The sequence below is a fragment of the Taeniopygia guttata genome, chromosome 20, assembly GCF_048771995.1.
Source record: "Taeniopygia guttata chromosome 20, bTaeGut7.mat, whole genome shotgun sequence".
Classification (NCBI taxonomy): domain Eukaryota; kingdom Metazoa; phylum Chordata; class Aves; order Passeriformes; family Estrildidae; genus Taeniopygia; species Taeniopygia guttata.
This window is the reverse complement of record NC_133045.1, coordinates 15,044,037-15,069,336: the sequence shown is the minus strand read 5'-3', so window position 1 is coordinate 15,069,336 and position 25,300 is coordinate 15,044,037. Positions and strand designations below refer to the sequence as shown.

General features: G+C 43.9%; 1 protein-coding gene across 7 annotated transcripts; it reads left to right on the top strand.

Annotated features, from left to right (window-relative positions):
* Positions 1-142: 142 nt before the first annotated feature.
* On the top strand, positions 143-25,300 carry STAU1 (staufen double-stranded RNA binding protein 1). Of its 7 annotated transcripts, none has more exons than XM_030288368.4 (16): positions 143-297; positions 4,741-4,807; positions 7,754-8,030; positions 8,799-8,923; positions 9,645-9,801; positions 10,677-10,815; positions 11,467-11,632; positions 16,024-16,122; positions 17,480-17,692; positions 18,232-18,375; positions 19,029-19,175; positions 19,963-20,035; positions 20,893-21,212; positions 21,955-22,077; positions 23,562-23,647; positions 24,316-25,300. In XM_030288368.4, exons 3-16 carry the CDS (start codon positions 7,838-7,840, stop codon positions 24,401-24,403), a joined length of 2,073 nt encoding a protein of 690 aa, XP_030144228.1. In that variant the 5' UTR covers positions 143-297; positions 4,741-4,807; positions 7,754-7,837; the 3' UTR covers positions 24,404-25,300. The 7 variants fall into 7 exon arrangements, with proteins under 7 accessions (XP_030144228.1, XP_030144226.1, XP_072773000.1 ...); XM_030288366.4 differs by having other exon boundaries at positions 155-297; positions 17,462-17,692; XM_072916899.1 differs by having other exon boundaries at positions 158-297; positions 24,330-25,300.

Sequence of the window (25,300 nt, the reverse complement as noted above, 5' to 3'; positions counted from 1 at the left end):
CGCGGAGCACTCTGGGGCTCGTAGTCGCGGCGGAGGGGGCGGGGCTCCCGGCAGGGCTGCGCGCCCATTGGCCAGGAGCGCGGCGCGGGGCGGTGTCCCGGGGGCTGGCTCGGTGCCCATTGGCTGAGCGCAGGCCCCGCCCCGCGCGGTGCCGTCAGTTCCGGCGGGCCGCGCCGCCCCGCTCATTCTCTTTGGTGTTTGCCCTGTGCCGCCGGTCCCGGCCCATGGACTGAGCCCCGCCGCTGCCGCCGGCCCATGGACTGAGCCCCGCCCCGGCCGGAGCCGCGCCCCGCGCAGGTGAGGGCCGCGGGGGCCCCGGGCCCGGCGGGGCCGCGGGTGGGGGGCGGCGGGGCCTGGCGGGCCGGGCCGGGGCCGCGGGGAGGGGGCGGCCGGAGCCCCCCGCCCGCTCGGGGCTCGCCCTGTGTCGTTCCCGGCCCGGGGCTCATTCCGCGCGGCCGGACCGTGCCGCTCCCGCGGCGGCGGGGCCGGGAGTCCGCCCCGGCGGCCGGCGGGACCGGAGCGCCGCGGGCCGGCACCGGCACCGGCGGCCCGACCCGCGGGGGAAATGTCAGAGCCGCCCCGGGCGGGCCGTGACTGCGGCTCCGGGCGTACCGGAGCGGCGGCGCGTACCGGGGCCACCGCTGCACGCCGCTCCCGGCGCGGCCCCCGGGGCAGCGCAGCCCCGTCGGCTCCCGGGGCCGCGGCCGTGCCCGCCGAGAGCCCGCGGCCAGCGCCTCCGGGCCGAGCCGGCCGGGGGACTGCGGGCACGGCAGTGGGGAGCGGGACAGCGCCGGCCCCTCCGGCACGGCCGAGCGGGCAGCCCCGGCGTTCCTGCAGTCCCGGCGCTGCTGCAGCTTCCCTTTCCCTGCTCCCGAGCAGAACGCTGCTGCAGGATCCTTCTCCCCTTTCCGAGCAGAACGCTGCTGCAGGATCCCTCTCCCATTTCCGAGCAGAACGCTGCTGCAGGATCCTTCTCCCCTTTCCGAGCAGAACGCTGCTGCAGGATCCCTTTCCCTGGTCCCGAGCAGAACGCTGCTGCAGGATCCCTCTCCCCTTTCCGAGCAGAACGCTTTTCCGTGCCGTGCACAGCAACAGGTCCCGCCCGGGGCTGGCCCCTGCTCGCTCTGTGCCCTGCAGTGCCAGAGCCCTTTAACCGCGCGTTCCTGCTCCCGGCGTTACTTCTCGGGCAGGTTTAGGGCTAACCCGGGAGGAACATCCTTTGCAATGTCAGGGAAGCCTAGGTGTATAAACATATATATACACACATATTGGTCAGCTAAAATACCTGAATGAAGTCTGTGCTCTGCTTTTTGAATGGTATATTTATAAAATCTTGTTTCCTCTAACTGGAACGAGCAAGTGTACTGCACAGTTCCCTTGCTCAAACTGGAGGCAATGTTTTGGGTTTGTTTTTTTAATACTAGTGGTCATGAGAATTTGAGTTTTGATTATGAAGCTGTGGCTGCAATATAATAAAGTGATTTCTGGTCTGTCTGTTGATTATTTCATACATGCAACAAATGTGTGTTCTGACTTTTACAGAGATTCACTCAAGGTCTCTCATGTCTTGATGAGAATGTAAAAAGCCCAGGGGCTGAGATTTTTACTATATTTTCTATTTCTTGAAGTTGTATCACAAACTTATTTCCAAAGTGTTCTAAAAGGATGCATGCAAGAAACAATGTCTTTTTAGGTAGTCACTCTGTTCAAGAGTTTTTCATAACATCATTTTTGCACTACCAGTACAAGTCAGTCAAAATGTGTTTTGTGGCAAAATTATTCATAGGTTGAAATAAATTTGAAATTATATGACTGTACAAAGTCAGAGCAAAACTGGAATTGCTTTGTGCCTTTCAGACCTTCCTGAAGAACAGCAGCTTTATTTTGGAGACAAGTGAACATTCCAAAAGCCCTTCTTCTGGCTCCTTTGGCCAGGGTCCTTGCCAGGGTTGGTTATTTCACTAGAGGGGCTGGAGATGCCCCAGGACATGCAGGAGATCTGGGCATGCTGGCTCTCAACAGTGTCCGTGGGCTCTGTGAGCTGTTCTACTGCAGGGAAAAAGCCAAAATCCCTGACCTGTTTTGTCACAACACTGAGCTAGAAGTAAACAGGTGTTTATTCATTGTGTTACTTCCTGGTTTATCAATTTGCTTTGTTTGGAACCGTCTGGTTTATGTGTATGTTTGGTAATTCTCTCTTTTCATTCAGCTTTTACTTTCCAATTTCAGCTTTTCTTATCTTATTAATAATCCATACCTTGGCTCATAAACAACTTTGCATAACATTTAGTGCTTGTGCCCTTACCAAAAAGAGCAGCATCTCTTTCTACAGTGTTACTTTTGGGACGGAGCCTGTCTTGCAGAAATGTTGCAGAAGATTTATCTAAGAAGAAAAGATTGTTCAACCAGTATTTTACACTTTGTGCAGATAGCCCGAATTCTGTAAAATGTAGTAATTGTTTATCAATTTATAGTGAGATTTTCCAGTTGCAAATAGATGCTGTTAAACGCTGTTGCAGCAGCTTGAGAATCTTATGCTGCATGTTGCAAAGCTACCCCTAATGTGTGTTTTTCAAAGCTATTCTAGGTAACAGCATCTCAACAAATCTCCTGGAGTTTGTGGCTATTTATTTTTTGTGCTCAGAGTAGTCGATGGTTGTGTGAGGCATTTGTCCTGCTTCTCAGCTGCCGTGCCAGGTGCTGGTGGGGCAGAGCGGGGAGCGTGTGCAGGCAGGGTGGGGATGGGGGCACGGGGAGGTGTTAGGGCCTGCTGAGGAGCAGCCACCTTCCGTGTGCCAGTCCTGACAGGGTGGAACTGTTCTCTCAGGGTTTAGCCGCCTGTTTGCCCTCTCGGAGCTCAGGGCAGCCTGTGGCTCAGGTGTGACCTGAGGTGTGTGAGGTACTGCTGTCTGGCAGGGCCAGCCCTGTGAGGTGCTGCTGTCCGGCAGGGCCAGCCCCTCGTGTGCCTGGGCCAGGTGCACAGCAGCGTGAGCAGTGCTGGGAGTGAGCCCCGAGGGACGGAGTGCAGGGCTCTGTCTGTCCCTCTGCAGAGCAGCGCTGCCAGCCGCAGCCTCCTGCCTGCCTGGCATGGCCTGCAGTGGCCTGCAGGACCTGGCAGGTCCTTGCCATCGGCAGGGACCCCTCTGTCAGCAGAGCAGGGCGTGCAGTGTGACTGTCAGGAGCGCTTTTCTTGGTGCATTTTACACTCATTGCCTCTCGTTCTGTCACTTTAGCCACACAGAACAGATTGTTCTTTCCCACTCCAAAATCCTTTCAAGTCCATGAACTGCTGGTTCTCAGGCCCCAGCCAGTCCTCTCCTCTTCAGAATACACACGTTCAGATCCTTTAGCGCTTTTCCATAGGTTATATTTCTCTGAAGGAAGTGTTTTGGGCTGTTCCTCCTTTGCTTCTGCCTGGAGCTGGTGCCCAGGTAGGTGCAGGGCTGCAGCTGAGGGCTCAGGGTCTGAGCAGGACTGGTGCAGACCTTGCTCAGGCGGGTTCTTACTGCTGCATCTCAGGATGGGGAGGGCTTTTTCTGAAGCAGCCTGGCAATGCCAGCTTGTGCTAGGAGGTGCTGTTGGTTGTAAGACTTCTCCACTCTGCTGGTGCCCATCAGTGGTGTCTGTGCCATGGTGACCAGCAGGCAGTGCCTGCACAGCCCCTTGGGCTCATTCTGCTTAGGTGGAGGGGTTCATTCTTGGCAGGGCTACCAGGAATGGCTGTGGGAGAAAATTCTGTTGTCTTTTTGCAGCTTGGTCTTGACCCTGCCCGCAAACATGGTGCATTTCCTTGTTCTTCAGATGCTTAGCTTAGCCTCCAGAAAACCCTGTAGAAGAGAAGTTGAGCTGACTGTAATCCTCTTGTGTTCCCTCTTCACTCTCCTGGTGGTAAACACCAAGTGTGATGCCAGCCGGGTTCAGGCTCTGCGGCCTCCTTGGTTCCAGCAGAAGAGCTGCTCACAGCCCTGGGAGTCAGCCTCAGAGTTTGAAATGCCTGTCTGAAGCAAATTCCGGAGCTCTGTCCTCTTCTAACCCTGATCAAGATTGGGCTCTCCCCCATTTTGTGGCTGGGAATGATGTTACTGGCATCTGCACACAGTTGGCTTAGGCATGGAAAAGAAGGATTAAACACTTTGTGCTATATTTGTAAGCAGAATAAAATAGGTTTTGATTTCCATTTAGAGCAGTCCGTGCAGTGGCAGGTTTCATATGCAGCACTGAGATAATTTTATTCTAAAATGATTTTAGACTATTTGTGAGTGAAATCACTAGATTGGAAATGTAACCAAAAGGTAGAATTTATATAATTTTCTGCGATTAATAACTACCAGAATTTCTCAGTTTGTGGCTTGCTTTTGGTCTGGCTTTGTGAATGAAGGTCTGAGTCTAATTTTGGGAGCTGATCTCTAGGACTCTTAGGAAGAAGAGCTTCACTACAGAAGGAACATTGGCATGTGACTCTTGTAATTCTGCAAAGAGCACTATTGTAAGAATCCACTGCTTGAGTGAGAAGCATCACTTGGGGTTGGGGAAAGAGCAAGGAAGATTCTTGGATCAGGTTGGAAATTCAGCTTGGAAAAGCAGCTGTGTTGAGCAGTTTGTCAGTGGTAATGGAAGGGTCACACAAGTCCTCGTGATCAAATAAATGAGGCCAACTCAGTGTAGGGTGAGAGATTCTCTACAGAAGATTTTTTTGTGCCTTTAGGGAGCAAAATTCTAACTCTCTGTTTTTTCTTTTAGGCATTCTCCATCATAAATATCCTATTTAGAACTAAATACAAATCTTCACTCTCTGGATCTCCTGAAGGTACTGGAAACTTACTTAAAACATTAAAGTTTCTTACCTTTCTATTTGCATCGTATTAAAAAAATGATGAGTTGGGGTAAAACATGATTGTCTATAGAAAGTGTTTGATTTTTGTTTGGTCATCTGTCTTCTACATGCAACGCCTGTGTGAATTATAATACAAACACACCCCAAGAAAAACGTTTATCTATAAACGTTACATTTTTATATATGAAGATCTTCACTTTTGGGTGTGTGGACTGGCCATGCTCACGTCTTCATTCATGTCTTTGGTTACCTTAGTGATACCTGAACTTTGCATTTTAATGTGTTCCAAATTTCTGGGAATGTTCCAGGCATTGATGCACCAAAGTAAAAGTCTAAAAGCAAGTGATGAGCAGTCCTCTGTCATCTGGAAATCCAGGAAGTTTAGTTTTGCCCCCTGGTCACTGAGGTGTTCACCCTCTAGTGCAACACTGTTGTGGTAATGCAAATACTCGGGATGAGTAGGCCAAAAGTAACTGGCAGGGTGGGAAAGGAGCAGTTCTGTAGTTGGTGCTGGCTCAGGCTGTGTGAGCAAAATGGTTGTTCTTTCGCCTCTCTTGGATATCTGAGTGGGCTTCAGGTCTAGCAACGCCTCAAGAATTGAGTAGGGATCAGTTACTTGCACCAGTAGTGTCTTGAAAAGTTTGAAGTATCTAACCCCTGATTATGTGGAAAAATGCCCTGAAATTCTGGCGTCTTTGTTCCTCTGTCCACTGAAACAGCCTTTCTGACTCGTAGCTTCAGCTTTCTCAGTTGTCATGCGTGGTTCTCGGGCAGTTAGACTTTTACAGGCCTGTTACAGGGTAAGGAGCATATCCTTCAGCTTTCTCAATTTCCATGCTTGGTTCTCGGGCAGTTAGACTCTTACAGGGCTGTTACAGGGTGCAGAGCACATCCCACCGCTGAGTTCTGCAGCTCGCACACGGTCCCAGCATCAGGCACTGGCAGGCATGTGGAAGGTGGGCCTTGCCTTAAAAGCACACTGATTGCAGATGTTTTCTGAAAACAACATCAAGCTTCCTTTCCAGCATGATCTCAAACATCCTGATGTTTCTGACATCAAAAGAGCAACTTTTGGTGTTCTAAAGGGAGTGGCTGAAAACTGTAACTTCAGTTGCTTAGAAAGACATTGCGCTTCAGCAGGAAAGGAACGTTTGCTTTTCTCGCTGCAAGATTTCATTGCATTTCTTCATCTGCAAGGCTTTGGTCAAGTCTTTGCCAGGCAATTATTATTGTTGTGTTATATTTTCAGTGATTCTAGTGATGCTCTTGGGAAAGAAACTTAGTGATTGTAAAGTTATTACCCTGGAGTCTTATTCTAAATTCTTTTCTTCTTTGTCTTACAAGTTCTTAGATGTCCTTTAGACAGATTCTCTAATGCCACTCTCACAGTTACAATGCACCCCATGTGTAACTGCTGCAAATTTAGTAGTCAAATATAGGATTTGTTTTGAGTATAATCTGCATATGTGTCTCCTGGACTAATGAGACCTGAACTATTTTTGCTCTCTAGTAAAAACAGAAGCTATCCAGGTGGTAGTATGATAAGTGTGACATGTTTATGATGTTTTTTTCCAAAGTAAAAATACTCCAGATGGTGAATTTGGTGGTGTATCTGTTGTTTCCCAGTAGTTTCTTACCTCTTATTTATTAGATAATTACATCTTTCTGTACATGAATGTATTAATCTAGGTTCTTCTCTTAGCTTGTTTTGTCAGTAACTAGCTAAAAGCTTTCCTCTGACTCATTGCTGCTCCTCTCACATTTGGAAATCCATTCACAGGTTCAGAATTTGAAGCTCACAGAGCACTAGTGGAGTTGTGTTGCTACTAATAGCCCCCTGGTGGTAGCTGGAGCAGTGATTTCTCCTTTTCACCCATGGGTTAGGAAAGAATAAACCTTTGTTTGCTGCCTTAATCAGATCTCTGTGTGTGTGCATGTGTGAGTGCCTTGGTGTGTAAAATGGATTTACCTGGCTGTAAAATGTATTTTTAATAAATAAATTGATATGTGGCTTGTAAGTGGATATGAACAGCTGACCTGTTTGTGTCTATTTAGGTTCTGCTGGCTGAACATGAAGATAATTTTGCATCCATGTGTAGGAGAAATCCAATACTAATTTGTCAGCAGAGGGAGGATCTGATCTGTCACTGCTCTGCACAGGGGCTGGGGTGCGTGCTGCACTCCCAGGGGGTTTTTAGATGGCCACAGGTGCCCATGAGCTCTTCCTGCACTTGTTTGTAGTGCTGCAGAGCCAAGTGACTCTAAACTGATGCTTGAACTGTGGCTGAGACATGCCCTGACTTAAATCAAAGTAACCTTCAGAATACATGTAGCTGATACAATTTATGAACTCTTCCACCTTTGCTCTTCCAGCATTTCCTGCTGGACTCCAGCCTTTTCTCCTCATAAGTGGCTTGGCATTCTTGATGATCCTAGGGGAAAACTCTGTGATAATAATAAAGGATGTTTTCTCTAAGGAGTTTTTTTGTAAAGGCTGCATTTATTTCTTGCCCTCCAAGTGAAAAAGTTTAACTTCAAGTGGTAGAATGCATGAAATGTAATTTGTCCATGTAAGTTGCTCTTTGTTCAGCGTATAACCAGTGGCTCTGGGTGTAAGTAACAGGATTTGCTTCCTAAGTGGATTCAGTCTTGGGGAAAAGAGATGGACAGTAATGAACAAGCATAAATAAAGCTTCTGTACTACTCTTCTGTGAATGAAAGAAGTGTGACCCACGATGGGTGTACGGGTGGAACTGTGCTGTGCAAACTGGATGTGTGAGTGACTGACTGGACAAAATGGGAACAATGGGTGCTTGGTTGAACGCTGTTTCCCTTTTCGCTGATGGAGGAATTATTTCAGTACGTTGTTAGAGAATGCTAAATATTTAGTATAATCTATTTTTCATCTTTACATTTTAGGTCAGCAATTTGGCTTCCAAAATTGGAGTTTGTCTGCATTCAAAGCTGTTTGCCTACAGTAATCTGCTCTGGTTGGAAGTGAACATGTCTCAAGTTCAGATTCAGAATCCGTCTGCTGCCCTTGCAGGGAGCCAAATACTGAATAAAAACCCATCTCTTTCACAGCCTTTGAGTATTCCTTCTACTACCAGTTCTTTGCCCTCTGAAAATGCAGGCAGACCTATCCAGAACTCTGCTTTGCCCTCTGCTTCAGTTACGTCCACCAATGCAGCTGCAGGTAAGGTACAGGGTCAGTAACTGTATATATTTTTAATGCTTTTAGTTTGGCATGATATATTCCTCATGTCTTGCACCTACATTAAAAGTAATATTTATCCAACTGCAGTAGCTCCCTAGGGAATGAAATCTGTTGGAGACAGGTAGAAGCATACTTTTACATAAAGCTCCAGAAATTAATCGATATGTTTGAAAGAGTAAAGAATATTTTTAATTGTATTACATTAAATTTTTGAAACATTACTATCAATCTTTTCTACCAGTAGCTTGTTTTAAATATGAAAAAGTGTTGTTTGAAGTAGTTTGTTTAGTTCTTTTATGACCAGTTTAATGATAAATATATTATGCTATCAAAATGCAACAGAACAATAAAGGGTAATAAAATATAGCTAATAGGGGGAAAATAGAAGGGAAATTAAATTAACTGAGGTTTTGAAATTATTAAAAGCATGTGATAATGAGGAATACTTGGAAGATTAGGTCCTTGACACGTACTAGATAAGATGTGAGCTGTTTGCAGGAGTCTTTTAACTTCATACTTCTGGCTTGCATTAGAACCTTGAATTTAATTGTGGTTCTTTCTAGGCATGAGCATTGCTTAGAAAACCCAAAGTTCAATAGATTACTCCTTTGGCCAGTGAGCAAAGCTGTCTATTCCAGCATTCCATACAACTAGGTGCTAAGCCACTGAGATTTCTTTTTTTAATTAAAATTTGTAGTAGAGTTCACAGTTGTCAATTTATTTATCTGATTTTATGTAACCTTTCAGCTCCTTCAAACATGGCAAACCCCAAAGAGAAAACCCCCATGTGTCTTGTGAATGAATTAGCCCGTTTCAACAAGATTCAGCCTGAGTACAAGCTGCTGAGTGAGCAAGGTCCAGCTCATTCTAAGGTAAATGTTCATACCAGTTTCTTACTGCTGCTGCTCATGCTCATTCACCTTCAGGAGTGGGAAGGCAATGTGTGTGATTTTGGTGCAAGATAACCCCGAGATGGAGAGCAAAGGGAAGCCCCCCACAGCATCAATAGGGAGGTGTGAAGCTTTACCTGGAAAGTAAAAAGTTGTGTTCCTAAAAATGTCACATGAGTTTTAAGGTGTGAAGGAGTTGACATTTACAAAAAGTATTGGAATAACATTCAGAACATCTGTTCAATTGTGTTTCATTGACCTGTGGGCATGTAGAAGCTGTTATGGTACATTGTGAACTTAACTTCCTTCAAACTGCTGAAAAATATCTTTAATAAACCTTTTAGAGATTAAAGCAAGAGTGGAGTTATGTGTCACAAAGAAGGGTGAGTTTCCAGTCTGCTGTTCAGTGACACAGGCACAGCGGCTCTCCTGGGGCTGTCAGCTCTCCCCACACTGCTCTGAGTTTTCATGCAGGATACTTGCCAGCTGCAGTTGTGAAATTCCTAGTTCAGTAATCGGGAAAATCCTGCTGATGTCCAAAGTGATGGAAATCTGGGGATGACATGGGAGTTAAGGAAAGCTTGGATTGCCATATTCTCAATTTGTGCATCACTGCAAGACTCATTGTTTTGTGTAAGACAGTCTGATAAACTACATAAATTCTGAAGAAGCTTTTTACAAAATACCTATTTGTGGTTTTGAGGTGTTTACAGTGCAGCTGACTCTTGGGGACCAGCACTGGGAAGCTGAAGGAACTAGTATTAAAAAAGCGCAACATGCAGCAGCTGCCAAAGCTTTGGAAGGGACAAAATTCCCTAAACCTACGGCTCGTCCATCTCGTAGTGAAGGCAAGAATCCAGGTATATGCCACAACAACTGATTTAAAATAATCATGCATAGAGAGAATACACCTTTCTGCTTTTGGTATGTATTGAAGTTATGTAAGGATGAATAAAACCTGTGATTCTGCCTGTTTAACAGTGGCAATTGTCAGCTAGCAAGTACTTTGTCTGTGCCTCTGTTCCATAGGTCATTTTCATTTGGCAATTACCTTACACCAGTCCTCTTGTAGTGGATGACAGCTGATTTCTGAGCCAGTGAGACCCGTGGTAGAAAAAATGACACTTATTGAGTGTTCTATAGACTAGGAGTCTATTCTTCATGCCCACAATACTGGTACTGAGAGTGATGTTTTAGCCCTCAGTAGCAATTTACCTGCCTTTTGACAAGGCCAGTTGCAATTTGAAAGTGAAGAGTCATAGAAACCCTTCTAGGTCTTTGAGGACAAAGAAAAGTTTGATCATTCTCAGTAAGCAAGAGACACAGAAGGGATGTAGCATGTCTGGTAACTTGAAAGTATATTTGGAGAAATTTCTTTACTGCAGAAAATTCTTCTGCACTTCATTATATACACTGTAAATGTAGGTAAATTAGCAGCTTCAGAAATTAAAAGCAAAATTATGAAACCCTCCAAAACAAATCCAGTAAGAGCCCCCAGCAAATTCACTTTTTTGTAACAGGATTTGTCACAACTGTACTAGGCTGCTTTAATGTGCATCATATAGACTCATTCTCTTTTGGTTCACTAGCAGTTCTGTTTGTAATTCAGTCATTTTAGATGCTGCATGTGGCAGAAGTTGAGCTCATTTTTCCCTGCTGTGAGCCAGCAGTAAGAGTTTAAATTGTCTCCGTTCCTTGTGACAGCTGGACAACCCTTTGTGTTCCTTTTCTGTAGACAGTGTAACCCCCACAGTGGAGTTGAATGCACTTTGCATGAAGCTGGGGAAGAAGCCCATGTACAAACCCATCGACCCTTACACGGGGATGAGGTCCACCTACAGCTACACCATGCGAGGTGGCACCTACCCCCCACGGTAGGTGTTGGCTCGGGGTGCAGGCTCCCCTCAGCACCCCTGCCTGGCTGCTGCTCTGAAACTGCCTGGGGACCCTCCCGGGGCACTCAGCTTGTGAGGCAGGGGCTTTGGAGAAGCCCACCCACTTATTTCCAGTGGTAACTTATTTCTTTGGGGTGGGGCAAGGCAGCTGGATGAAAGTTGAAGTGGTTTTGAGAGTATTCAGTATAGCCAGCTTCATTAAGCAAACAGCTAAATATTAGGTAAATATTTCTTGCATTTCCTTTCTATGTAAAAGCAAAAGTGAAGAAAACAGGTTGATGCTGCTTCTTCTGAAACTATTTAAATTAAAGTTGCAGTTTAAATAATTTTATGTAGGCATAGGAACTTAAAAGTCAAAACTTCCTGGCTTGCCAAGTCCGTAGAAGTGTGGTTATGTTGTCTTGGTGTAGCACTTGGTCAGAAATGTGTTCCTGTTGTGAAGCAAGGAATGTCAATATTTGTTCCAAAGGTTTTAAATTTTTTTAAGCTCTAAATCAAAATTTGACTTTTTAAAACTAGTGCTTCAATGCTGGTGTGGTTACTGACATCCAAGAGATTGACCACAACTGACTTAGGTGTCTGTTTATTTTGTAGGTGAAATAATTTATTTATTCACCTCTCTCTTTGCAGGTACTTTTACCCATTTCCTGTTGGGCCTTTACTTTATCAAGTGGAGCTTTCAATTGGAGGGCAGCAGTTTCATGGGAAGGGAAGAACAAGACAAGCTGCTAAGCATGATGCAGCTGCTAAAGCTCTGAAAGTTCTGCAGAATGAGCCCTTGCCTGAGAAACCAGAGGTGGGAATTAATCTTAGTCTTGTAAGCATAAATTGCCAGAATAAACTGGGATGTTATTGTAGATTTTTCCTTGTTGGGAGTTGAGGAGACAGTTGGGAAATCTAATTCTGTGTAGTAGTGGTGAGTTACTTATGTCAATAGATAAAAGCGTGAATTTCTATGGAACTAGAATTTTCCCAGATGAAATTATGTTAATTTTTTTACTGTCATATTTTTCCACAGCAATGCTGTAGACCTTTGTCACATATGAGCACTGGAAGCATAGATAGGAATTAATATCTTACCAGGTACAGAGCATACACAAACTTCTGAAGAGGTGCATAAATGGGCAACATAAAACTCAGGCATGGATTTACTTCCTAGGACAAATTCCTACATGATTTTGGAAAGAACCATGGAAGTTCTAGAAGAGCAGAAAATGCACAGAAATAGTAGACTCATACACGCATTTTGATAGGAATATAAGAAGTCATTTTTTATCCCTTCACATATTTATGGCTGCCCAGCACTTTCCATTCCAATACCGTTCTTGTGTTTTTCGTGCTTTTTTGTTGAGTGGCTTTAGGCAGAAGGTCTCACTGTGAGCACAGGAGTTGCTTTGCTGCTGGGCTGACTGGGAGCCTGCACCCCTTCGTGTGTGTTGGCTGCTTTGGGCAAAGACAGAAGTGTAACTTGCATTCTGGGGAGTGTCAGAGCTGGATATGGAGTCTGGCTGTATGCTGAGAAAGAAGGAAAATGAAGAATTGGACAAGAAGGTAATAAGGGATCTCAGACTGGAAAAAAAATCACTGGGGACTAGCAGGAATGGCAGAGCAAGAGGCTTGAGGAAATGTGAAGCCAAGGGACACTGAGCTAAAACTTGGTGTGTGTGAGCATTGTCCAGGCGATTGGGCAAAAGCACTGGACCTGACAGTTCAGGGCACAGGCTGGGGAGGCACTGATGGAGTACTTCAGGTAAGGGAAAGCTCTCCTGGAGGAATGCAGACTGAAAGATGGAGGCTCCTGGGGGTTACAGATGCTGCTGGGAACAGGAGCTGGGACTTGGGCTGAGCCCTGCTCTGAAATCTGAGCTGGTGACTGGCAGAGTGTGGGCAGGGGCCATACTCCTGCTGGTCTTCATGCAGGAGAGGCCAAAGCAGAGGAAGATGTTCCCCTTCAGTGCTGGGAACCCCAAATTCTGGAATATTGTTCTGTGCCAGTGGTGCAGAACATCCCTTTTTTGTGCCTACCCTCGTAACAGATGAGCTGCTCTCATGGGCCTTTTTCCCCCCCCAGGGGGAACAGCTCTGCAGGGCTCACGTGCCACTGAATTATTCTCTGTTCACTCTTCTAGGAATGCTTCAGTACAGGTCACTTGGTTAAAATATATGGAATTGTGGAGTTGGATAATGTGAGGTCTTCAGAACAAACTGCGGTTGCTCTAGGATGTCTCATTCTGTGTGAGGGGTGTAAATCCAGAGGTAGAGGAAGTAAATGAGGCAAGAGACTGCAAGAAGGGAGAGTTATTTGTTAATAAAACAGGACCTGAATGGTGTCTTGACCTTGAGAAAACTGCATTTGTAATTTTATTTTTCAATTTTAATTTGACTTTGTAGAAGGAACAGTAGGAAATACAACTAGGGAAAGGAGAGTGGGCCTTGGAATAGGGTGTGCTGGTTTATAGCAAGTGCTTGGATAATCAAGTTTTCATTTAAAGTTTGGTACTTGAATTCATTGATATTTGTGGCTTTCAACTGTTGTCGTTTTAAGAATGTCTGAGGGATGTTGTTTCTGTAGCAGCATTTCACCATAGCCAAGATGAAGGTAGAGTTAAGAAGGTTGTGGTGCTGAGTGAACCCTGTTCATTTCTTCATCCAGTGAGGCAAGGGCCTGAAAAGATACAGGAGTGCAAGGTCATGAGAGATGCTGTTAAAAATGCCTGTGTGCAACAGAGGCAAATGAAGATTTCAGAGGGAGACATGATCCTGATACTTCCTAAAAGTCATTTGATGTTGCCAATAATTTTCCTTTTAAATGTAGCTGTTTTGGTGTATTCCGTTTGAGTGTACGCTTGTGTAAACAGAATATTCTGGTATTTGAAGTCTTGTGTTTTAAGGGGGAGTAATTTTGTACTTTTTATTTATTATTTGGGGGCAGTTTTTACAAGTTTTTGTTTTTATGGAATTTTAGTCTTGTATTTTTAAACTAGAAAATATTCAGTGCATAGTAACAGTTGGGTGCAATGATCTTGAAGATCTTTTCCAACCTATATGGAAAAGGGAACTGGAAGGCATTCCTGGAAGAGGGCGAGTCCCTCTAATGGAGTACAGGACTTGTGGAATTTGCTTGAACAATATGATGAGAACTAAGAATGGTAAATGCTTTGCGATCTCATTCGTATTTAGAGGTACGTAATTCTTGGAGAGTTTAGTCAATGCAAACATGCAAAATACCTCAAAAGCCAACTTTAGGCATCATCTGTCTTGAAGTGTGCAGGCAAAGGGGGAGAGTGTGTGTGTATGATTATTTTTGATTTATAAAGTAAATTGATCCAGAACTCAAGTAGAGTCAAAATAATCAGTAAAATAGTTGTAGTCTGTAAGGGTTATTTTGCTAGTAAGTCACTCTTTTTAGATAAAGGTATTGAGGAAAAGAACATTAATTTTGAACTGTGTACACAGATTTGGAATGTATTAAGAATAGACCCTGCAATAGTGCAGATAATTGTTCTATTTATTTGTATTCTCTTGAGAGGATATGAAGTGGGAAAATTTAATCCAATAAAGAAAAGTCATGGTCATCTTCACAAAGAAAAACGTTGGAATTTGAAACACTAGAATCTATCTGAAATTACAAGGAGGGCAAAAGTGCTTGTAATCGAAGTTGTAGTGGCAGTGTTGGTGTGTGAGGACAGGGACAGACCCTTGCTGGCAGTGCTGGAGTCCCCATGTTCCTCCTGGGATGCGCGGCTGTTCCTTTGCAGTTGGCGCTGGGGTGTGCAGAGGATGGCGGTGCTGGCTCGGCTGGGTTGGCCCGGTGCTCAGCCGTGCCCGTGCGGGCTGGGCTGGGCTGGGCTGGGCTGGGCTGGCTCTGGGACAGCCCTGCTCACACCTGCACTGCCGTGCCCGGGCGGGCTGGGCTGGGCTGGGCTGGGCTGGGCTGGGCTGGGCTGGCTCTGGGACAGCCCCGCTCACACCTGCACTGCCGTGCTCGTGCGGGCTGGGCTGGGCTGGGCTGGGCTGGGCTGGCTCTGGGACAGCCCTGCTCACACCTGCACTGCCCTGCCGTGGCACCACAGGACTCCAGCCCCGTGGGAATGGGCAGCCCGTGAGAACCGTGCCAAGTTTGGGACAGCATTGCGACAGGGAGGAGTGAAAATTTGAGATTACTTTTGTCAGCTGGTTTTTTTTCTGTATTGATGGGAAAAGCCTGTCTTAACTGGTGGGATTAAAAAATCCTTTGTGTTTTAAACTAACCTGTTAGCAGCAGACATGGGGGATGCTCACTACCATCCAACAGGTTTTAATCTATGAAAGCTCTCTACCTCAGCTCCCCTGCTGCTCTCCAATAAGATACTTAGATAATTTTTATTACCTGGTTGCATAACCAGTATTGTGGCATGATATAATCAGTGATATTGTTGCTGTTCATCTTTATGAGAATCTTTCCAGTATCACTGCGGGACACCTAAAATTTCTCTGTTGCTGTTGTTGGTGCCAGCATCACAGAAGACACTTTTGGAATGCCAGTCAGAGTTTTACCTGGAGATATGTAGATGTGCCTGTAAGAAAGCTTCACTGGAACTCTTGTCCCAGCAGGTTTGAGTTCTCAGAGATGATCAGCGTTTGATTTAGGATCAGCGTTCCTGATAGGATGTTCTGGACATGAGAAAGCAAAGCTGCAGATGAAGCACTTAGAAGGGAGCATGTGAAAAGACACGACTGTGCCAGGGGCTTGTCAGCCATCCCTCATTCCCATTGGTCCCACTCTCAGAATCTTTATTTTTCCTGCCCTTTCTCTTACCTGATCCTGTCTTAGTGCTTTTGGTGCAAATGTCCAGTCAGTATATGAAAATTGTATTTCATAAAGGTACTTCCATTTGGAAATCAGTGCACTTAGCACTTCAATTTCATTTTTTATAAACACATTTTTAAACCTATTGGCCCTTATTCCATTTGTTCTTTCTTGTAATGAGCATGTGAAAATATGAAGGTTTGAAAGCTTTTACACATACACCTTAATGAGCTTCTTAAGATTCAGTTCTGTAGTATGTGGGCTGCTTTTCTCCACATTCATGTAACATGACAGTAAAGGTTAGAGTATTTAAAATTTGGAGAGTTCAGTAAAGTGGTTGAATGGATAAAATTCAATTTAATAGGATCTTTATTTTAAATAGAGTATGCTTCTTTTAGGTTAACGGAAAAGAACCAGATGATGAAAATCTCAATAAATCTGAAATAAGCCAAGTTTTTGAGATTGCACTTAAAAGGAACTTGCCTGTGAATTTTGAGGTATGTTTACTTTACAAGCTCTAGATTTGTTTTTATTAGACTATTAAGGGTACAGATTAAGTTGAGTCTCTCCTAGATAACCCAAACAACTGACTTGTAACATGTCTTGTTAGTTGTGAATACACTTTAGCCTTTGACAGTCACCCTGATTGTCTTGGAGTTTATATGGTGAAGGGAAGAAAAAAGAAAAATCCACCTGTTCAGAAATTCACCCTAAAATGATCACATGGAGTGAACAGCTGCACTGTAGTTGTCTGTGCAATCTTTTTTCCAAGCTTTTTGAGAAAAGCTTATTACAGTGAAGAACCAAAACACAACCCTGCATTAATGATTACAACATGGAAGTGCAGAGTTGAGGCAAAAGAGTAGAGCTCACTCTGAAAGACACATATGGAAGTATTTGCTTAATTAAGCACTGATCTGGACTACCCATGAGTGCAGAATCTCACAAGCAGGTTTCTTTTCTTGCCATGAGGTGACCTCATGTGCATCTGACTTTCCTTTCCCTTTGGCCTGGCTGCTTGCTGCCTCTTTGCCCCTCTTGATAATTTCAATTATCTTAAATCAGAGCTTCCATGGGAGCATTTGTGTTTCACTAAAATATTAATTTATCATGCTGCTTTTCTGAGCTAGCAAAGTAACATTTAAGCCAACCATCTGAAATATTATAGTAAGAAAATGCAGTTGTGTGTAACTAAATTGCTTCTGAAACTGTTCTGTGAAATTTTATATGAAACTTTCAATTATTGCAGATTAGCCTGAGCATCACTGGTAAAAATACACTGTTACACAAAGCTAATTGTGGGTGGAAGCTCTTAAAATTAATTCTTACTTTTTACTATATGGGTATTTTGGAGTATGATGTGTTATGAATGGAGTTAAAAGCCTAAATCTGTAGTGGGCAGCTATCTCTTAGACGTCTTCAGAACTTCAGAGTTCAGAAATCAGAATTTCTGGACTAAAATGCTAGATCCAAAAGAGTTGCTTTCTCTGTAATGTTTTATTGCTGTACCATGATATATTTAATGAGGTGCTGTTAACTGTGGGGCAGTACACACTGGTGAAATAAAACAGTCCTATATTTATACTGAAACAGTAAATCAGTAAATTAAATAAGATGGGTTAATGACTTGTGTAAATATTGTCTACTGCTTGCTGCATCTGATCTTTTAAAAATATATGCTTAGTTAGGTGGGAATATGTTACTAGAGTGAGTATATTTTACTTTTTGGATTGCATGAGAATCTAAAAATCTCTTTATCCTTAGTTCTTGAGAGAAGTTTGCTGTAAACAATGTGCCCTGCCATTTTTAATAAGTGTTTATCACGCTTTCACTCAGTTTTTCCCTCTGAAACAGGTGACAAAGGAAAGTGGTCCTCCCCATATGAAGAGTTTTGTAACCAAGGTGTCAGTTGGAGAATTCATGGGTGAAGGTGAAGGAAAGAGCAAGAAGATCTCAAAGAAAAATGCTGCAATAGCAGTCCTAGAAGAACTGAAAAAATTGCCACCCCTTCCTACAGTTGAGAAAATGAAGCCACGAATCAAAAAGAAAACAAAATCAATAGTGAAGGTAAGGGGTAAAACGTTGGAAATTTGACTGTGCAAATAATCATCAGAGAGGCTTTTCTGAATCAGTTGTAAACACTCTTCACCTGTTCAGCCTTTACCAGCCCTGGGGTGCAACAAATGGGCTGGTACTTGGCTCCCACTCTGATGGGGTTCTGATACCACTTTTAGAGCAGTTATCAGTAAATTCAGGATGAAAGAGAAACCTTATAAAGGAACGAGCAGCATATAAAAATCAAGCTCTGACTTTGAAGCCTCAGCCTTCACAGCTTTGGGTTTCGCTTGTACAAATTCTCCTGCAAGCTTGTGCCTCCTAATATAGCAGGATTAGAATTTGTAAAGCTATTAGCAGGGTAGGTTACACGTGGTCAAGTGTGACAGTGGAGCCAAATAAATTCAGTATTTCTCTTTGGCTGTGGCAGTGTTTCATTAAGCAACTTTTATTTCAGGATTTTTGAAATCTAGAGATAGCATGCTGCATTCTGTCTATTAAACCAAATATTCATAAAGTTTGGCTTATTTCCTAAACCCTGTCCTACATAGCTGCAAACAAGTCCAGAATACGGTCAAGGAATGAATCCTATTAGCAGACTTGCCCAGATACAGCAGGCCAAGAAGGAGAAGGAGCCTGAGTACATGCTGATCACAGAACGTGGGCTGCCCAGGCGCAGGGAGTTCGTCATGCAGGTGGGTGTGATTGCACGGGCGGGAGGGGTGGCTGTGGCCATGGCACAGGTCTTAGAGGGGTGGCTGTGGCTGTGGCACAGGCTGTGACTGTGGCTGTGGCCGTGGCACGGGCTGTGACTGTGGCTGTGGCACAGGCTGGAGCTGTGGCTGGCACCTCTTTTTTTTTTTTTTCTTATGGCAGTCAGGTTGTCATGATGATATACTGACTTAACAGATTTCCATGACATGATTTAACAACATATCTAATGGGCTACATTCACAGAAGATAAAGATTCAAGAAAATTGATCTGAGTAATTAAAAAAAAAATACACGGGGCACCAGTAGTCTATGTTGTAACTGCCTAATGTTTTAATTAACAGGAGTATTAATACTCTGCTAAGAAGTACTAACCTGCTTATATTTGGTAATGTAGGATTTATTAACACTAACCTGGGTTGCCAAGGTGAGATGATGAACACAATTCTTTGTGTGACTTCTATTTGGGTTTTGTGTGCTTGAAGGCCAAGGATTATTGGTAATAAATGACAACTTGCTCAGAACAATGATCACTTGAACTATTTTGTGACTTATGGCATGCTGGAGACACAGATCACTAATCAGAGAATCCCCATACTTCTGCTTAAGAATTGAATTTTCTTCCTCTTCTGTCCAGGTGAAAGTTGGTGTACACACAGCTGAAGGAATGGGCACGAACAAAAAGGTTGCTAAACGCAATGCAGCAGAAAATATGTTGGAAATATTAGGCTTCAAAGTCCCTCAACCTCAGCCTCCAAAACCAGCATTAAAGACAGAAGAGAAGGTGAGTCTTGAGGAAGCAGCAGCTGGTTAATGCTGCCGCCAAGGCTGAGCTGAACAGAAGCAGCTTTGCAAGGCAGTAACAGGGTAGGAAGTTCATTCCCTCTGCCCTAGCCCGGAAACAATTGTATTGAGGGGACTGCTCTCTGAGAAAACATTGAATATCCAGTGTTTTGGATGCATTAGGTAAGTCGATCTCATCGGAAGGATAAATTAATGTATTTGTGCTCTATGAAATGTCTCAGAACCCATAATAATTAACATGTTTGTCTCAGAAACTTGCAGACCTGTAGGTTACAGTACTCTGCTAGAAACAGTTTTACACAGCCTTGTCACAGTTGCAGTGAAAAGTTTGTTACACATCTCTCTGGTAGGTCCCTTAGGGAAGGAGCCTTCCGTGTTCTGCTGTTGATTCAGCAGACACTACCAGGGAGTTCAAACAGCAAATCCAGGGTTGGTTTTCTCCTTTTCATGCATGTGCTCATTGGAGCGTGGTGTGCTCCCCTCAGCAGTATCAGTCATTAATGGCAGTTAAACTGGCTTTATTCTGGTATCTGTGTTCCGAATACCACTTCTCTGCCATGTGGTAGTTTTACGTCTTCAGTGAATAAGAATCACGGCACTTCTTTTTCTTTGATAGCAATGTAGTTATTGATGTTTTTGAATAATAACTTTTTCAGTAAAATTTTGGCTGGTCAGATCACCTGCATCTTGAAAGCTTTAAAATTTAGGGGAAAAAAAAGTTTTAAAGGGATATTGTGTGTTTGAGTTATTTTCCTTTTATTTTTAAGACCCCAGTGAAGAAACCAGGTGATGGAAGAAAAGTAACCTTCTTTGAGCCAGGCCCTGAAGAGACTTCATCTAGTGAGTAACCTGGTGCAAGCAGCAGGGCCCTGTTGGGGTGTCAGGGCTGTTCCCAGTCCCTCCTGCAGGGCCATCTAGCACTCTGGGATGAGCAGAGCTGTGCAGCTGCTGCCTGGCAAATCAGATGGAGCCCTTGGAAAGGTTTGGTTCAAACCCCAAAGAGCTTATTCCCTGAGCTGAGGCCCCTGTTCCTGGCATGAAGATGAGAAGGGGTGTCAGTACTAACTGGTCAGCCTCAGGCAGAGTTGGAGAGGGAAGGAATGGCCTTGTCCACAACCACCCCATAGCTCCGTGTGAGTTCCCCTTAAAAAGCTGTTCTTATCCCTCTTTAACTTCTATAATAATGTCAGCAAATTGCTGTCAATTTACTGTGGCTGGACATTAGCTGTAAAAAGTCTTGCCTCTTTGTGTTAGCCTTTCCTACCTGCTTGTTCTCACAATATACAGTTTAAACTTTGTGGACTGTCATTTTCTTTATATCATTTTATGGTTTCATTATTTGCTTCTCAGTTTAAATGATGGAATAAAAAATTCTGAAAGAAAAAGATATATCTAGAATATGGTTGCAGCTGAGGTGTCTATGAGCTTGACTGACCTGGAGAAGCTCCTCCCGAAGGTAAAGGTGCTCCCTTTGGCAGAAGCAGCTGTTGCACTGAGTCAGTAATTCATAAGAAAACTCTGTCTCGATGGTGCTGAAGCTCTGACCCTCCAAAGGCTGACTGAGCTTACCAAGTTTGTCAGTATTTCAAAAGTAATTTGAAATTAATTATTTTTCCATAGTGACTTTTGGTGCCTGTGTGTGCCTGCAGGAGGGCTCTGAAACAGCAGCTCTTCAGTGTGCCCCTCTCTTCTCCCAGGTAATAAAGAAGATGAGTTTAGGATGCCTTATCTCAGCCATCAGCAGCTTCCTGCTGGAATTCTTCCCATGGTCCCTGAGGTTGCACAGGCTGTAGGAGCCAATCAAGGACACCACACCAAAGAGTTCAGCCGGGCAGCTCCCAACCCCGCCAAGGCCACGGTGACGGCGATGATCGCCAGGGAGCTGCTCTACGGGGGCACCTCTCCTACTGCCGAGACCATCCTGAAGAGCAGCAGCTCCTCAGGCCACTTCCCCCACGGGCCTCTGACCAGGCCCTCCGAGCAGCTGGACTATCTTTCCAACGTTCAAGGAATCCAGGTAAACCTTCAGCTTCACAAGACTGCTTCCAAAGCTGTCCAAGCTGGTCAAACCTTTGCTCAAAAGCTTTTTAGTTCTGCTGCTGAGAGGTGAGTTCTGAGCCTGCTGAAAATCGTGTAACAGTTTCGCTTTACACGTACCAAATTTTACATATTTTTAAATTTAATTTTCAAATGTGCATTTCTGTACCATTCTTGGCCCCAGTTCAGTGCTACTCTGAGGTTTTAGAAGAAACAAAATTAAAGGATCATTTTCTGAAAATTGTCCCAATGTAGGAAGACATTGTGGACTTGAACTTGGCTGATGTGAAATCAGGTTTCTTCACTAATCTGTCATACATTTACATTTGCTGTAAGCTCTGCATTTTCTTACATTTGCTCCCTTTAATGAGAATTGCATTAAGTTCCTGTATTCATATGACAGATGAGTTCAGTGGATCAAAAATCATAATACAGGAATTTGAAATGCAGATGGCAGTGAACTGCATTTCAAATAAAGGTTCTAGTGACAATCATTATTAAGTAGCCACTTGCATTCAGGAGCCTTGCCAATGTCTTATGAGTACTGAAAAACATTTCAAGTGAGGTTAAACTTCACATAGAGGGGTTCTACTGGCTGAGAGAATGATGAGAAGAAAGGCTCAGCTTCATATATGGGCAAATAATCTATAGTTGTGATATACTTCTGGTACTTGGTTAACTGAAAAGAAATGAATCCTCCTCTTCTCTTCTCTTCTCTTCAGGTTGAATATAAAGACTTTCCAAAAAATAACAAGAACGAGTTCGTATCTCTTATAAACTGTTCCTCTCAGCCGCCACTGATCAGTCATGGGATTGGAAAGGATGTGGAGTCTTGCCATGACATGGTATGATGAACATTGCTGAAATGCTGCTCTTGGGCCTTCCTTGAGGAGTTTTCTATCACTGCTGGGAACAATTAGATGTTCTACAGTTCCCTGGCTAATTGTTGTCTAATATTTCACAGATTGCAGAAATAATGATTAATAATATCAGAATTTAATCTAAATAATGCTTAATATGCTGAATATATGATCACAGTTTTGGTCTACAAGAAGCACATTTGCTTTGTCTTGATAGTATTTGCATGAGCCCATGACAGTAAATGCACAAAACGGAATGTATAAACTTAACAGCATCTCAGCTTATTTCCTTGTTCTATCAGAATGGGCTGATGTTTCACTGGGAACTGTGATACTTGGGCTCAGGTTCCCAGACTTGCAGCAGAAGTGGGATCCTCTGTGGAAGAAATGCAGTTCAGCATTGGATAGTAGGAGATGCTCTAAATCTGTTCAGCTCCCTTTATAAAAAAGATTATTTATTACCAGTGGCTGAAATATTTATTTGTGAAAGAATGAGCCTGCTATAGTGAAACCTGCAGGGGACTTCGGCTTTAAAAGACTTTAGGTGGAGCTCACAGGATGTTCCCAGTCTGCTCCCATCCAGAGGAATTGTTTTTTTTGGTCTCCAGAGGTGATCTGAGTGCAGCAGCCTGAAGGACTCGTTTGCAATATTTGAATACCCTTAGGAAAACCTGATTTTGCTGATTTGTATACTAAAAACTGTTGCAGTACTTTCCTGACACAATTTGATACAGATTTCGTTGTACTTTGTCACTTTCATTGGACATTTTCATGCCAAACTTTACATTCTGCTGTGCAGAGCTCCTGTCAGACTGAGCACAGGGGTCAGGGCAGGGGGGAGAAGGGGAAAGAGTGGCTGGTTTGGAGCTTGAACACTGTGACAGGGGTCGCTGGGAGCCCCCTCCTCAGTTCAGGGTTCAGCTGTCACTAAGGCACGTGCCAGTCAGGGATATGCTGGAAAGCTGCTCCTGAAATTGGTCTGAATGAAGTGGAAAAAAAAGGTCAGTTCTCAAGGGAGTGACTGACCTTGGCCTGAGCCACGTCACACTGACCCTCGTAAACAGTCACATGGGCCCCCCCATTTTGTAGTTTTGATTCTCGTGTGACTTGTTTTCTTTCCTGGAAAAGGACCCTGTTCTGTGTATTTCTTTGTCCTTTGTCTTAAGCTCTGCACAGTTTGAGCTGTTACTAATTTAGTGTCTCTTTTCTTGCTGTTTCTAGTCCTGGTGTGTTAGTTTTCCCCCAGTGCTGAAACAAGTGCAGTGGGAATCCCCAGTCACAGCACCATCCAATTGTTTAGTGAAGCAAGATGAAATTCTACACTGTTGCATTTTCCACCAAAGCTATGGAACTTGAAAAAATCCTTAAAAATATTGTCAAAATAAGAACATTTGTTTGGGTTGAGTGCTTTCATTAAATTACTGAACTGTCCAGAGGCTGAATTGCTGAGTGCTCTCTCTTCTCTTTAGGCTGCACTGAATATTTTAAAGTTGCTGTCCGAACTGGACCAACAAACCACAGAGATGCCAAGGACAGGAAATGGACCAATGTCTGTGTGAGTGGTACCCACGACTTCCCTTGGCTGAGGCAAATTAACCCCACAAGAGTTTTTAGATGAAGAACATGTAAGCAGTTTGATTTGGCAGAAAGGCTGGAATGCCAAGAGCTGTTTGTCCTCCAGCAGGACCAGAGGGAGGGTTGGATGATCAAGCCTGTCCTTTCACGTGTCTAAGGCAAAGCACTGAGCAGGAGTGAGTGGGTGAAGTGTGCTGGCTGTGGTGTGACCCCAGCCCAGGGTGACAGCTCTGGGCCCCAGCACTTCTGGCCTCCATCAGCTCAGCTGCCCCTTCCCATTTCTCTGTAAGGAGTGTGACCCTGCAGTGGCCTTGGGTTCCAAGTGCTCCTCTCTCTCTCTTACAACTGTGTGTGTCATAGGTAAAGGAATATCAGGGGCCAAAGCTCATTTTCAGCAGAAGCATGGAGAAGGGTGCAGATTATTCTCTTGGCTGGGTTTGGGAGGAGAGAAGGTTGAGCCTCTCATTGAGATAATAAGCTCTCAAACTAACAGTGGTGGGATTAAGAAAGTGCAAATTGATTAAAAATTGGGGCAGTTACATGGCAACAAATTGTTAAATGCACATCAAATTATTTGTATCCAATTTAAACCATTTTATTTGTGGAAAGTGTTTTGTCTCCTAAGTAACAGGTGTTTTCTCATTTTAGATGTGTGAAACAAGAAATGGAAAGTGACCCTCTCCTCAAACCGACGAGCGCAAACCCTTTGGGACAAACACTGGACAGCACTGCCTGAAACAGGCTCTTAACTGAACCCAAACCTGAAAGCACCAGAGAAAATCAAATGCTTCCTCTTAATGTAACCTAACTGTTGGAGTGCTACAGTCTCTAGAACCTACTGTAGTGTCTAAATCATAACTGTTGCTTTTTCTTCAAACAGTGATACATTTTTAGTTTCATTATGTTGTTTTGATTGAAATGACACTATACATTTTTCATTTAAAAGTTTCTTAATTGTATTTAGAACCATAGCACAGTTTAGAAACTTTGTCTTCTGAGACTGACATGTTACCTGTGAACTAACTTGGGAAGATCATATCCATGTATATGGTTATTTTGGTTTTATTGGAATAGCAGCGTTTCACTGGAAACAGGCTGTGTCCCACCATTTTTAAGAGCCCCATATTTTCGCAAAGCAACCCTAATTATCCAATGGTTGAATTAATTTAAACACTTTAGGAATTTTAAACTTGGTTTGATCATTTTTGGTTAATTTCTAGTTTTCTTGAGTGTGGGGTAGGGGAACTCGAATGCAATGTGACTTTCAGTGATCTCTGAGCTGTGTTTTAGGGACTGTGTGCTGGTGGCTCACAGCTCGCTACAGTACAGGATATGATCTCAATGTAGTGCATATAAAACTGCAGATTGATTTTCCTTGAGTGCTTTATACTGTTTAATTACATCTCCATGTAGGGCTGAAAAAAATTACCTATGTTTATATATAACTGTGTTGCTTTTGATGTTGTGTTCTTGCGCACGGTCGGTGCGCGCTGAGGTTTGCATTGGTCCAGGTACAGCACGATAGCCGCGCGAGTTCAGTACTGCTTCCGTTCATTGTTTACGCTGGAATTTTTTCTCCCCATGGAATGTAAGTAAAACGTAGTGTTTGTCACCAATAAATGGTAATACTAAA